This window comes from Anopheles maculipalpis, chromosome 3RL (assembly GCF_943734695.1).
Source record: "Anopheles maculipalpis chromosome 3RL, idAnoMacuDA_375_x, whole genome shotgun sequence".
NCBI classification, from domain to species: domain Eukaryota; kingdom Metazoa; phylum Arthropoda; class Insecta; order Diptera; family Culicidae; genus Anopheles; species Anopheles maculipalpis.
The window spans coordinates 15,394,870-15,410,337 of record NC_064872.1 but is presented as its reverse complement, the minus strand read 5'-3'; the positions used below and the strand labels follow the sequence as shown (position 1 = coordinate 15,410,337).

At 43.2% G+C, this 15,468-nt stretch overlaps 2 protein-coding genes across 2 annotated transcripts; one reads left to right on the top strand and one right to left on the bottom strand.

Moving 5' to 3' along the window:
* Nucleotides 1-8,042: 8,042 nt before the first annotated feature.
* Nucleotides 8,043-8,680, top strand: LOC126560434 (uncharacterized). Its single transcript, XM_050216394.1, has 2 exons — nt 8,043-8,249; nt 8,345-8,680. The coding sequence occupies exons 1-2, from the start codon at nt 8,073-8,075 to the stop codon at nt 8,678-8,680; spliced, it is 513 nt and encodes a 170-aa protein (XP_050072351.1). The 5' UTR covers nt 8,043-8,072.
* Nucleotides 8,681-13,248: 4,568 nt separating this feature from the next.
* LOC126565750 (uncharacterized) lies at nt 13,249-13,866 on the bottom strand. Its single transcript, XM_050222956.1, has 2 exons — nt 13,651-13,866; nt 13,249-13,584 (listed from the first exon to the last, which is right to left on the bottom strand). Exons 1-2 carry the CDS (start codon nt 13,858-13,860, stop codon nt 13,249-13,251), a joined length of 546 nt encoding a protein of 181 aa, XP_050078913.1. The 5' UTR covers nt 13,861-13,866.
* Nucleotides 13,867-15,468: the final 1,602 nt, after the last annotated feature.

Sequence of the window (15,468 nt, the reverse complement as noted above, 5' to 3'; positions counted from 1 at the left end):
TCTTCCTTCTTAGCAAACACTCCACATACATTCTATGCAAGTTATATTTACTGTTCCAATGTGGCTAGGCGTGTCAGTGTTACGTCGATGTCTACAGTTGATAAATGTTTAACTTTCATCTTCCTGCTTTATTGTAGGTATTTTTTATGAAAAATAAATTAAAATAAAATAATATTTAAAAAGGCAATTAATGAGGTGGTTCATATGAGAGCAAAATATATTGTGCATTTACATGTAGCATGATTAAGTTAGTTTTCTTTAAAATGTTATATTTTATATCGAACGTAACGCACGAAACATCTCAATGAAAGCGCCTAAATGTATGCAATCATTGAACGGAATAACAGATCTTCATGCACCGAAGCAGTGAACTGGTTTTTAGCAGTAAGATTCTTGTTATTTGTGTGTAACTATATTAAACTATAGTTACACACAAATAACACCAAAAAAGCGTCATTATGAAATTCATTAAAGATAAGCTAAATATATAACAAAAGCATAAAAAGGCATAGGGTATAATAAGGCATCATAAAACAATAAAAAATATCTCTCACAGCATACGATACTATTTCTGCGGTAATACCAAATTTTATTTGGATATTTAATAAATGTTATGCGTATTATATGAGCAAAATTCTAGTGTTCTACGAAATATTACAATTTTAATACACATTGTGCTATAAGCGTTGTACTTAAAGCTCATCAAAATCATAAAGACGAATGAACCGACCCTTACCGGCCAAAGTCTCTCTAAACCATTTAAACAACCACTTGCATCAAAATCAAGTTTTAATACCATTACCTAAAACAAATTTCTACAGTATTTACTGTACGCGTAAGGCTAACAACATCCTATGTAGCTTTTTCCTAAAACAAAATCTGCAATTCACATTATGCAATCTACAAGCACAGAATAATCATACCTTAAATTCTACCACCTGCCCAACACAAAAAAAAAATCCATCCTTAATGCAATGTTTTCCCAAAACTCGAGCGCCACGGTGTAGGCCACGCGCAATTTAAAAAGCGCCCCTTATCGTAATTGGAAACGACCTCGCTCCGTACCGTGCCGGCGCGCCCGTACCCAGCCCTTGACCGATAGCAACGCATCGCTTCGTAATTATATATCGTTTCACTTTCACCCAAGCTCCCAGCAGGGGACGCCATCCTTCCGCCTATACCTGTTTCACTTTCCCCGAAAACGGTCTCTAATCACCAGTTCATGTGAAGCGAATCTTGAGTTCCATTTTTCTCCGGTCCACACCCGTGCCGCACCCCAGCACCACCGTCATCGTCATCCTCATTCTCATCATCGACCCCCGTACGTCATTTCGTCCATCCTAGCTAAAACGCACTGTCTGTACTTTCTTTTCGGCATCGCCAGTCTGCTCTCGGGGGAAAAACTAGTCCGAAGCGTACGGTTGATAAGGATGGTGTACATGCAACATCCCATCCATACACCCATCCAACTACCAACACGTGCCAAGAAATGAGTGTGCCAGCACTCAGGATCCCACCGTGAGCTAACGTGAACGTGAGTAAATAGTCCACCAGAATCCATCTCTGGGTCTGTTTGTTGGAAAAGTGTGGCACGACACATTTTCCTTTATTGCAGAGGGTTTCGACTCACTGTACCTGGTTCTTCCTCTTCTTATCACTCGTGCATCATCATCATCATCAGCAAAGTCGTCGCAAATACAGGACTTCGGTTTGGGTTTTCGCATGCGAGAAGATTGAGACGTTTTTCCCTTGCCGCGAAGCGAACGAGACTACGGCCAAGGTGTACTGCTCGGCTAGGGAAAAGGATTTTGCAACAGCTGCTATTTGGGCGGCATGGGTACAGAGTGGCAAACGAGCAGCTCAGCGTCGAAGAAAGTGAAAGTTTCCACCAGTGAAAAACGATACCGGTGGCGAATGATATAAGGCGGGAGCATCAGCAACTTTCCGCTATGCGTTATTGTTCGCTCGAGTGGAAGCGGATGTAAGGACTGCGTAAGGACGACAGGAGCGATGCAGAACTTCCCGTCCCCACGTCACCCCACGACCCATCCAACGGCCTTGTAGTTATATACAATTTAATGATTTTTGAAGTACCATAGAAGATGATTTTCCAGGCCACGCACCGCACTCATGGCGGCCATTAGACCATCGTATCGATGCTAGAAAAGGATGCGCCGGGCTCAAATGGTTGCCGCACAACGAGTGAACGGAACATGCTGCTGACTCAGTACCGATCCAGTTGCGTCCTGTCCCACAGTACGTGCGATGAGTTTCGCATGTGCTTCAGCACAGCAGTGCGTGAGATGGTCTAACCTCGGTGAAACTCAACCAAAATGCTCTCTTGATTGAACGAGTGTTCGAGATTTACCCAAAGACCATCTAGGCGTAGGTAGGCTAGGCATTTAAGCCACCCATTGTATCGGGGGGGACACAACCACGCACACGTACGCCTTGATTGCACAGACTATCGACCGTTTGTCCCGTGAGACTGGGGCTGAGTGATATCGGGTAACAGGTTTCGATCCGGTGTATGTGCATCAGCCTTTTTTCCCCCCAAAAAAAAAGGTAGGCTTCTTCTAAAATTCGCCTCTAAACGTTTATCTACCGCTTACTAGCGAAATTTACCCGATACGAGATGAATTTTCGAATCCTTCCCTTCACCACCGGCCCCACTAATCCTTTTCTACCAAGCGTCCTATCCATCCTGTCCATTCTGTAATGGTACAATCACAAAGAAACGCTAGCTGGCACGAGGTACACTTCCGGTGCGAGAAAGGAAGTAAATACACGCACCAAACTCCTCGAAGCAATCCTCCCCGACTCGTTATGTAGTTTTTAAATCCATCGCAAAACCATTGTTTCCACCTAACCTCCCACCACCAACACCAAACCCTGAACGAATTTTCGATCAAGCCTCGATTTTGGGGTTAGCTAAAATGAAATAGTTTGGGGCGGTTGGCCGAGGTGCGCGCGCTATCCCGGGCGGAGATAAATTATATACCTTTCGAGCACAATCATAATAAAGGGATGGGGGATGCGGACGCAAAAAATGCCCCAAACAGAGACACTTGAGCAGCCAGCTCGTTGGCTTTGATTAAAATGATGGGCAAAAGACATAAGCACGTCAATCGGGCTTCGATGGGATTAATTCGATTAAGCAGCTTTGCTTCAAGCAGACGCATGAGGGCAACAAATTGAACGATAAGTTTTGGAGATTTTCAAGAAAAATTGTCTGTTAAATTTAATCTGAAAATTTATTTAGTGCAATTGTCAGTTGCATCTCTTTTGTACGAGTTGTTTGAGAAAATATTTCAACAAGTAAGCCTAAACGTTGAGAACGTTTTCAATAGAAAACATAAGAAACTTCCATTAACTGCAATGTTGTTGCTCCACTTCAAACCGGTGACACAGCTCCAGACCGGTGCTGTATGCTGTTGATTTCATCTAAAGTTTTTCACCATCATCATCGCCCATCCATGCATCCCGGGATTCCATTTTTGCCAGCTCGAGCGTCCTTACACTTGACATCATGTGACACTGTCGCTCGTGTACATTATTTTCTACCAAATGTATTTGGAACATCCTTCAAGCGTACATCCGCACCACCACGCTTTTACTCCAGCGCATCATCATCATTCCGTTCCGTTTTTCAACCAGAACGATCAAGAAAGGTGTCTTTCGAAGTGCCGGGGAGCGGTAATACGGTAGGGCAGCGCTAGCCTACAATGGAAAGCCTGATACGGAAACGCAAGCCAGCAAACCTAGCCCAGCTTCGGAGACAACTTTTTGGCCATCCACTTGAACCATCTCACTACTTTCGTTCGAACAACGCTTCTCAGACTTTGCCGTTCTTTCGTACTCAAGTTATGTTTCACCTGTCCCTGTTCATCCCCGGGCGAACCCAGTCACCTACAAACCCTGCTTCCTGGCCGACATTTCCACTTTTGCAAAAAAAAAACCTCCCCGGCGCACATCCTGACGTGCCACCCACTAAGATTCTCCCGTGTCCCGTTGGTGACCCACATAATACACGTACAGCCTTTCGAGATGCACAGCAGAAGCAGCAGCAGCGGCAATAGGACCAGCATCACCAACGTGCTTCTTTTCGCTTTGTCAGTTCTTACGCGTTTTCCTGTCCGCTAGGATGGAAAAGTAGGAAATTCGACCCCTACCACTAGGGAGCCGCCCGCTGTCGTTATCGTGACCGGAATCGTCTCGTGCGACTAGCCTACACTTGGAAACAAATAAACACAATGGGCAAATGATTGTGTGTTACGGCCACCAAGTATTCATTTTGGGCAAATAAATATTTTATATTAATATTGACAGTACATACTGGGTGTAGAAATTTATCATTTAATTCGTTATACCCTTTGTGGAATTTATTATTACCTTACTAGGCCCTCATGGAGTAGTCTGGTTACTGAAGCGGTAGGGCAATGACATACCTCTGAAGTTTGAAAACCCAAAGAATAAAAATTGCTTAACTAAATATCGCTCTACTCTTGAGTTATTATTTATGCATCTAAAATTCTTCTTAAAGTTCAGAAAAAAATTAAACATGGCTTCTAAAGTAGCTAAGACCACTTAATATTCTTATATATGTTATCTCTCGTATGAGTAAATGACCATTGACTGGTAAAGTATAAGCTATTCTTTTTCTTTTATTTTAGAGCCATCCAAGAAAAAATTGAATGCTAAGTTTCCTGTAAGCCATTTGATTATCACATGTTGTATTAAAAATAAAAAGAAAAATCGTGAAGCAGTTTATTTCAGCAATAACTTTACAAAAAAATTGCTCCTTCATTGGTAAATCCCCGTTAACGCGACAAACTACTACGCCCATAGTCCGTACCGGTGGACGCGGGAAAATAAAACAACGTCCAGAGCACGGCCGTGCACGATGCGAAAAACGATGACAGTTTTATCGAGGCCCCGTTCGTCGCGCCATCCGCAACAATAACAATCATCCGCACACGCTCAAGAAGCGAGACGAGCGCAAAACTCGCACCAAGACACCGATCGCATCCCATCCCATCGCAGCCATCCCGACAACCAAGACCGATACCAACTTCTGGAAACCTCTTCCCCTATCCAGTCGCACTCGCCCACACAACCCAACGCAGCATCAAGACACACGATACTAACGATGAAAAGCCGACGAAGACGAAGAACCCAAGGAACGACGAATTTTCCCGTGTCCTGTGCAATTTTCCGATGGGAAAAGTTTTACCCTCGCACTGTCCGCTACCATTACTGTTGTTGTTGCTGCTGCTGCTGCTGCTGCTGCAGTGCTCTTTGCAGCACTTCTCCCACCCAGTGTTTGGGGGATGAAAAGAACTGACGTCCGTCCGTTTTGTACATACCGTGCGTCCGCCCTCCGACTTCCCTCCCATGTTTTCCCTTTACCCGTGCCGCAAGTACAAAACCCCTCCCGAATGCTAGACAACGAGCGTCTTGGGAACGAGCGCTTCTTGGCGAAATGTCTTGGCCGGAAGTTGAAGGATGGGACGTCCAAAAAGGAGGTGAGGGGGTCAAGGAAATGGAAACTGTGTGCAAGTAGAAACAGCGGGTAGCGACATTTTTCATTTCCTGCTCCAACGTCACTGCCAACGGTGAAAGTGAAACTAGCCCCAGCGAAAGAGGTTACTACCAGTGTGGCGAAAATCATTGGAAATACGGTGAGCGCGTAAGTGGGAAAGAGTGCACGATTCTGGTAACGCTTCGAGAAGGAGAGCTTGCGTAAGAAAGAAAGTTTTCCCCCCTCCCGAATGGGGAAGCTTTTGCCGAGGACCTGCTCCCAACAATTTCCCACCGTGCCGTTGCACGATGGCGATGGCGCCAAAAAGTTCACTTTCACTTTCTCACGTTCCGTGTCGGTTGCCCTTCGGGGGATTCTGAAGACGAAGCGTCTTTCTTTCTTAACCACCACCGTTCACCACCCGGATCCTTTTCCCGCGCTTCCTTCTCGCCCAGCAATGTGTGTGTGTGTGTGTATGTGCACGACAAAGGGCAGACTTTCACTTTCGATCGCTTGGTTTTCGCCTCCCACGCCTCCCACCCACCGACTCCAACCGACTACCATCGTTCTCGATTGTCCCGGCACGTTGGAAGGGGTTTGTCTTATGTACTTGCGACCGCTCTTCCCAACCACTACAGCGTACGTTTGTGTGAGTGAGTGATTGCTGCTGGTCCTGGCGGTGTCCTATGTAGCCGTGTAGCCGGCATGACACGCTATGCAATGGGAAAAGCATTCGGTACCGATCTCCTGCCGGGATCGAAGCAAAGGCAAGTGATGCAAGAGCTGACGGTTTCGCCGTTCCTTATCACGTCGGCGCTACGGGAATGGGCCGACCGCCCAATGTAGTTCGGTAGGTCGCCAAAGAAACGCTGATGCGCCCGGTGCTGGAAGCACCGAAATTTCGAAGACTATAAATTTTCCCGAAACATACATTTTAACCGAGCAAGCGAAAAAAAAAGGTGCCCTTTTTTGGCGTGACACTGGGACGGTGGCACCGGTGGTGTGATGGGAAAACGGTGGTTCATACGGAATGGGTGTTATTCGACAACGGCGTCGCAGGTGAGGGAAATCATTCGCTGGGAGGAATGGGAACAGCCGATCCAGTGTGCGATGGAAATGGAGAAACGATCAAACCGTGCTCGTAAGAGTGAAAGAAAACGCGGTGGGTGCCTTAGGAACGGGTGGTTGTTTTTGGCAGTAAGATGAAAATACAACCAGATGTTGGGGAGGGGTGGATGGTGGGTGAAAGAGGAAATATGTTTGCAGCGAATGGTCGAAGACACGGGAAGGGATGCACACGGTGCGTGTGACACGGAAAACCGTTTGCCCGTGAGCGGGTTAGTCGGTCGAGCACGTTCCCGTTTCCGGCGCAGCACAGGAAGAGAAGAAAAACCGGGGTGAACTGGGGGCGTTTGGATCAACGATTTTCCGTCTGGAATTTTCGTTCGGTCGCCCGGAAAAGGCAATAAAAACGGATTCACTGCCTCCCGCCGCCCGTAATGGGGATATAATTCAATGCAACTCCAGCCGGATGTGGTGTAATTTTGCCGTTTTCCCTGTTACGCTTCCCTGTTAGGTCAGTGGAAGGAGTTTAACTTGCACACACACACACACAACCACCATTTGGAGCATCTAATAAAATGCGTACACAAGCGTCAGCTTGCTGTCCGAGGTGTTGTAATAAATGAGCAGAATTTAATGAACAATTTTGTTGCACCATGCGGCTATTTTAAATGAGTGAAATAGAATGATTAATATTTCGTTAGCAGTAAATATCCCATTGCTTGGTAATTGAGATATATTTACTTTAGCGTAAATTGTATGTATATGTCGTATGAATATCTAATAGGTAATTTAGGTAAGTAATTAAATGAAACAATTATTTTAGTGTTGATGATGCCATGTGAAAGCGGGCTTGAATTTTTTCGCAGATCAAACTTATATTAAAGAATCAAGTATAGGAAGCCGGAATAAGGTTACATAAAGGCTTTCAAGATCTTTATTTTGCTTCATCCAGGCTAAATGAACTTCAAGGGCACACCGGCCAACCAGAAGGTCACTAGAATTATTTTTACAGCCAAATACTTATTTATTATAACAATACGGCACTGGACCGTCATAATTAATTATAAATAAAAATAAAAATACTTATTTATTATACAGTTCGATGATCAAGTCAAACATAACTACAGGGGAACAATCCGTAAGTGATCAGATAGATGCAGCTGTACTCGATAATAACGTAGTATATAAAAAATTCTGCAAACAGTTTCGACTAATATTCCTTAATTGAATTGAAAGTGTTGTTATGGCGCATAAATCAAAAAACTCAACCAAAACAGAAATAGAAAGTATTATCAAAAAATGTATCTTCATGTATGAATTTCAGAACTGTTGATAAACAAGTAATTACTAAGGGCTTCAACATTGCCAATGTACACGGAAGATCAGAGATCATCGGCACGCAACACCACATGATATATCATAACCTGCACCAGCAATCTTCGAAACATTAACGATGTACGTTTGGGAACACTATATACTGTTGTGCATGGCAGCTGCCTGTGTTCAGCCGATTTTCAGTATAAAAGTATCATTCGAACGGTTTGAGCAGTATTTTGGCGATGAGTATATGCATTTCGATCTTCGCGTTCGCAAGTACAATCGTACTGAAATGACACTCAACGGGACGATCTTTGTGAACCAACCGGTGGATGATGCGATGGTGGTGAGTATTGATGCAATTCCACAGAGAGAAAGCATTATCATAGACCATAATTTCGGTCAATTGATCCTTATAAAATGATTCTCCTTTAATCCTAGCTATCAACTGACGTGTTTCTCAGTCGTCTCGGAAATCAACAGTTTCAACACTATCCTCAACATCTGCCCACGAGTGGGCTCTGTGAATTTTTTGACCATTTGCATGAGGAGTACCCTTCGATAATTGCAGATATTGAAAACGCTCCAAATTTCAACGAATGCCCAATAACTCCGCGAGGTATGCACATCCCGGACAAATTATTCCCCGCCGAGGTACTGCCCGAATCGCTGTCGAACGGTTTGTGGAAGATGGTCATCTCCGGTATATTGGACGAAAAGACAGTGTTACGATACATGATTAGCATACGCCTATCGGACGACTACATGAGCATTTAATTGCTGAAAGTGTGGAATGATAAGACAATAAAGTTTGCTATAAACAATTGTGAGGCATGCAAAAGTAGATGTGAGTGCATGAATACCTTACACATCTTAGGACTGCATGAGCATTGTTAAAACCTTATCCTCAAATATAGAACACAATCGTGGTATTTGTCACCACTTTGGTTTTGTTGCAATTTAAAACAGGTTAAAAGTTTGCAATTAAACGTTACTAAACTAGGTTGTATCTTGAATGTCGCTCCTGATCCTTGAATTCAATGTTCTCAATAATAAAACCATCCGACTTCGAGTGCATTAGAAGGGTTCTATAACACTGCTCAGTAACTAGAATCCACTATAAGATTTTCTCGTCATTACTCTTACAGAAATGTTAATATTAAATTGCAGTCCCTCAGCTATATTATCAAACGCTACTCGTTAAATCAATTGCTAGAGCTTTATCATTTTAACAGCTATTAAAATTCATTCTTCTCACAACGTAACACCATCACCTAGCCTTTTAAAACAAACGATACCTCACTGCATTCGGTGCAAAAATCGTGCAACAAATTACTTGCAGCAATTTAGGCGCAATAAAAATTTACCACTCAAATAATCGCATTAATATTTTTACTCGTGTTTCTGGCTCGCTTTTAATACGCGTACGCTAAATTCGCTGAAAATCACAATTGTACATTAAAGCTCAATTACGTACTACGCCCAACGCTCCGTTTACTGAAATTAGCACCGAAACAGGCACTGCGCTGTAAAGAAAATTGTCCACCATTACGCTAGTTAGTGTGGGGCCCCATCTGCGTTGCTCTATAGTGTGTGCTAGACACAATTCTATGTGCGTGTGTGTATGTGTGGCTATACCAAGTACATAGTCAATGTTTGCATGTGGTACGGCCGGCGGCACTAGTACACACCACTGACATAGTTCCCACTTGCACCGAGGAACCGATTTTCCCCCAAAACGGAGTCACCAACGTCCCGCTCTTACCTTTTCACAAAAAGGATTGCTTGCCACTGTTTTGTACCTCGTGCCTTTCGGGGCCTTCTTCTAGCTGGCACCATTTCCATTGCCATTCCTCTCCATCACTCCATCCGCTACCGCTGCATGCAAACGCACCCGTTACTCTGCCGACCGCACGCTCGCCCTCGTCGTAGCCTCGTCGGGATAGGATGAAAATTCCGGTTTCACCGCAACCCCTGAAAACTAATTTTCAAGAGTGAATAGGCAAAGTGGTACTGTCGATGTCTTCCCCGACGCCAGCCTCGGTGCAGCCTCCAGCCAGCCTCCTTACCAATACAATCGTTTGCACATGAAATTTTAAACAACTTTCACTGCTGCTGATGCTGCTGCTGCTGCTGCTGCCACTGCCATTGCCTTACCGTCGGCTGGAAATCATTTTTTCAATCCACCAGTTTTTCCCAAATACCCTTTCTCTATCCAGCACCTCTGGTCTCGAACCACTTTGGCGAAGCGCACTTTGGCGTCAGCACTGAAAGCCTCCAAGGCACGAAAAACGAACCTACCGCTTCCCAAACGAGGCTTAGTTCATGGCGCCGTTACCATGGTGCTTTGGCAATAGTCAGCTCTAGTTCACTCCCGTCTCAATCCACTCTACTTCTGCTGCTCGGTGAAATCGCTCAAGGTATCCGAAACCAGCACAAGAAGGGCTGCAGCGTTGATAGAATATTTATCTGCTCTCCGTGTACGACGACACCGTAACGCGTAACCTTTCGCAAGGATATCCTTCCTACAGACCACCACAGATTCACCACGTTCACCGCGACCCAAATGCAACGCGATCCTTTTGGGAAGCGAAAAACATGGCTCTAAGCTTAAAATTTATTAACAATTTATGCAGCGTGCAAAAATGGAAAATCTTATGAAAAATTCTAGCCACCCCTAACCTTGAAGCCCTTTTCACACTAGGCCAGGCCTGGCTACTATCCTACCCTACTCCCCCGGCCAGATAATGCGTACGATTGTGCTGGGAAAAACGTTGATGCAAAAAGAAAGATGGAAAATTTGAAAAAACATTTAATCGGGAAAGTAACCGAAGCTAAAGCTTGCCCGGAAAAACGGCCTGCCCCATCCAGGAAAAGCAACAAAAAAGGAATGAAGGAAAAGCAACATTTGCCGTGTAGCAGCAGCCGCCAGAGTTTTCGATCGGAAACTTTAGTTGCTGATCTTTCATTCTTCCCGAGGGGATTCGAGAATGCGTGTATACCGAGCGCGTTGAAGAAAAATGGCACAACACCAAAATAAGACAACAAGCAAGAAATACATTCCCTGCTGTATCGAAATGGATTTAAAAGTGCTAGAGTAAAAACAAACTGAGCGAAGCTGAAACTAAGCCTTTGCCTTTTTGCTCGTCACTTAGCACCATTTCGGGACCGAGCGAGCGTTTCAGCCCAACAAGAAGGTACGGGATAGTGTCGTACACTTTAAAGGATGTGGCAAAAGTTTGACCTTTTACCACCACGTTGCTTCACGTTGCTTCGTTGGCCGAACTGAACAAAACAAACATCGGAACCACTACTTATGCATAGTGCAGTTGGTAGAGCATGTTTATGGAAGGCTCGCAAACGTCACTGCTCCATATTTTATGCGCTCACAGTTTGCGAAAAGCTGCTGTAAAATGACAAACCTCGTGCAAGTTTTATCGCATACCGGTTGCGTGCGGTACCATTAGGAAGGGAATTTTATGGAAGCAATACCGAGGATTCTTAAATAATGCTTTTGTTCGTTGTCAGTTGTGTATTAACTAATTTGTGTGCCGTTTTTTCAAAGTCATTTTACAAATTATACATTTTTTTCTTTCTTGATTGTTAACGATTTCTTTATTTTTATCATATTGTTTACATTGTTCCATTTAATAGTTCAGTTTTCTTTGTTCATTTTTGAAATTTATATTTGAGAATGACGGCTCTCCATCGTATTGTCCCGTTTTCCTAGTATTATGCTTTTATTTTTCATTTGCAAATGAAATATTTAGCTTTGTCTTTATCTATTATGAAGGTTTTGGTTCGCTATTTATTTCTAACAAATCTTTCTTTTCTTTTAAATTATTGTTGCTCTGTATTTCATAAAAATAAGTTCTTTTATATCCAACAACTTTTACACAAAAGCTTTATTTATTTTTTATTTAACAATTATTTTCATAACGTCCTACTAAATAATAAAATAGTAATTATTTTTTATTTACTAACATTTCAGTTCAGCTGCTCCATCTCGAGCTCTCTGAAATAATAAGTTTGTCATGGATGAAACCTCAAGCTTTCCACTGTTTCCGCCAACTTTGTTAAATTGGTTGAAAAACTGCTTTCCAATAGCGTCACGATGACAAAGACTAGCTTCCAGAGACGTCCCGGAGAACAAATGGGGTTGAGCATGGATATTCCACACCTCCACAGCTACCATAGCAACAATGCCACGGCCCATCCACGTTCCAATGACGCCACTCGTGCTCGGGAACTCTTAAGAAATAGTAGATCATCCCGTCCGAACGAACGGTTGCTTCCGGTGCTCCAGCGGGATTGTAACTCTAGCAAGCCTTGCGAAAAGAGGCATGCCTTGCTGGGACAAGGTCCACCTTACCAGTTCTCCCCCTAAAACCTCTGTCGTCGCATCACGCCAATCTACGATAAGCCATCCTTTTCGAGTAAGAGTGTGGGGACAATCGAAGAGCATGAACGTTTTGCAGAGTTCGACCGGTTCGATCGGGTGGGAAGAATATCCTTGAGAGAGTTTCTTCTCCCACCTACTACTTGCTCATCTTCCCATACCGAACCTACACTACCGTGCTGGCGGCTGTTTTTCGTACATCTTTACATCAACTTCGGGCTCGGAACCCGGTTTCGCTACTTGCCAGCAAAACGGAAACGCACAACACAACAACCACTGGCACTCTCTAGCCAGCCCGGGTGCACTAGCGAAACGCGGGTACGCGCGATACCCCAAAAACCCCGAAGAACGGACCGAGGAAAAGTCGTCGAGTAGGCTGTTTTTCGATATTATTTTTCTAGCTCACACTTGATTTATCGCACTACACTGCTCGCCCACGTGCTCCACTGTTGCTCGGCACATCGGTGCAGGAAACGACCCAAATTTCGCTGGTTTTCTGCTGACTTCTGGAGCAGTGGCGCAGCGCAGCACAGCGATACACGGCCGAACCGGGGAATGGGATGCGGCGAGCTCAACGGAATGAAACTATGCCCAACGCAGAAGGGGAATAAATTTAAACCAGCAACAACAACAGTCGACTGCCCTTGTTTGCTGCTGTACGCGCTTTGCCATTATGGCACAACTTTTGCCCTTTTCTTATCTGTTTCTGTAGTTTTGGAAGTTTAGCTTCATGCGTAAAAATATGATTAAAATTTGATTAACTTTTACTTAAGGTACTGCAAAGCAGCCTAATAATAAAAGGCACCTAATAAAGGTTCAGGCTAGATTAGTAAGGCTCAAGTAGAAAAAAATGTGCTAAGTCATTCCAAGACACTTCTTCATTCTATTGTGCTTCACCGTTTTGTTGTTGCGTTTTTATTGTAAAAATACTCCAAGCTGCCAAGTCTTAAAAACTCAAATAATCATCATTTAGGCGAACGCTTATCATGTATCGCAACACTATCTTTTCATCTAATATACCGGAGATCACCAACTTCCACAAACCGTTCGACAGTGAATCGGGAAGTACCTCCGTTGGGAAGGTTTTGTCCTGAATGTGCATAGCTCGCGGAGTAAATGGGCATTCGCCGATTTTCGGCATATTTGCAATACCTGCAATTGTCGAAGGATACTCCTCATGCAAATGGTTTTTAAATTCACAAAGCCCACTCGTGGGCAGGTGTAGCGGGTAGTGTTGAAACTGTTGATTTCCGAGACGACTGAGAAATATGTCACTGGCAAACTAATTAGAAAGAATGTTTTCGATGTGGATTATCTCGTGCATTATGATGTTATTACAGCTTCTTACCATAATCGTATCATCCACCGGTTGATTCACAAAGATCGTCCCGTTGAGTGTCATTTCAGTACGATTGTACTTGCGAACGCGAAGATCGAAATGCATATACTCATCGCCAAAATACTGCTCAAACCGTTCGAATGATACTTTTATACTGAAAATCGGCTGAACACAGGCAGCTGCCATGCACAACAGTATATAGTGCTCCCAAACGTACATCGTAAATGTTTCGAAGACTGCTGGTGCAGGTTATGATATATCATGTGGTGTTGCGTGCCGATGATCTCTGATCTTCCGTGTACATTGGCAAAGCCCTGAAGCGCTTAGTAATTGCTCGTTTATCAACAGTTCTGTACAATTAAAATCGTCCATAGAACAAACTCATACGTTGGTTTGATAATACTTTTCATTTCTGCCTTAGTTATGGCTCGCTGATTTCAGCTCAAATTGACCTAATTGGCTAGAAAACTATTTAAAAAGCAATTAATAAATATGAAACAACTTAAAAAACATGAAAGAAACTTAATAATATTTGCAGATCGAGATTTTATTCAAATATAAATTTAAAAAAAACATTTTAAAAGGTAATAAAATAACTTATAAAGATTTCAAAGTCAATGAAACAACTAATTTAATATACCAACCATACCAAGCAAAACAAGTATAGAACTCATTTTAGTCAATCAGATTATGTTCAAATACAGTGAATAACATAACACAGTGAATAAACACATTGATTTTCAAATTAATCTTTCGAATTTATGTCATCAATTAAATTGCTATTGAAGCAGTACTTTGACATTTTATTTAAAGTAGTTAATTTGCATATACGAACTCAAAAAACTCGTTGTAATTTTTACATTTAAAACACCGTATAATCGTCACTCAAGCGAATACTGGCCATAAGTTTTATAATTTCAACCTCATTCAGTTTCCCGGTGAATTCCATCTTCCACAGCCCGACCGCCAACTGCTTCGACAACACTTCTACCGGAAACAGCTTATCCTTAACGTGGATGGCTCGTTCCGTTATTGGGCATTCCGATTTTTGCGGAAAGTTCACAATATCCGATATCACAGACTCGTACTCGTCATGCACATAGTCTAGAAACTCGCAGATGTTAGCCGCTGGGACACGAATCGGAGAAAACACAAACTGCTGATTACCGAGTCGGCTAAGAAACGCGTTGCTTGTGAACTGGTGGTAAAGGAAAGGATTATGGTGCGTTATTTGCAAAACTTCAAGCAAAGGTAAGGAAACTCACTTCAATTGCGCTATCTACGACTCGCTTGACGTAGAGTGTTCCGTTGAGGACCATAGAGGTGCGATTGTACTTACGAACGCGCAAATCACTGTTTAAAAATTCCCTGTCGTCCAACTGTTCAATACGCTCAAAATTTGCCCTCAACGCTAGGGCAGCGGGCACTCCAACCATAAAGAAAATTAAACACCATTGCCAAATGCCAGACATTGTATAAAAACTGGTGTTTAGCGCGGTGCTTCAATTTATACTATACAGGATAGTATAATATTTTTCATGATCAAGCTCAATTATCGCGCAACCATCATCCAAATTATCCCCATTAGTGTTTATTTCTTTTAACACTTTTGTGTGCTGTAAAGATGTCACGTGGCTTGATTATGGCCAAGTGCAAACAAGCGTTGGAGCTAGTAAACACATAACAACGTGTTGGTGCTTTCGTATATCTCATTTGCTACGCATCAGCGCTTGTAATTCGTATGAAAACATAAAACATAAATAGAAAGTGATAGAAGTCTTTCAACATTCTTGCAACCATTGTCGCTTGTTTGATTGTAGATTTTAG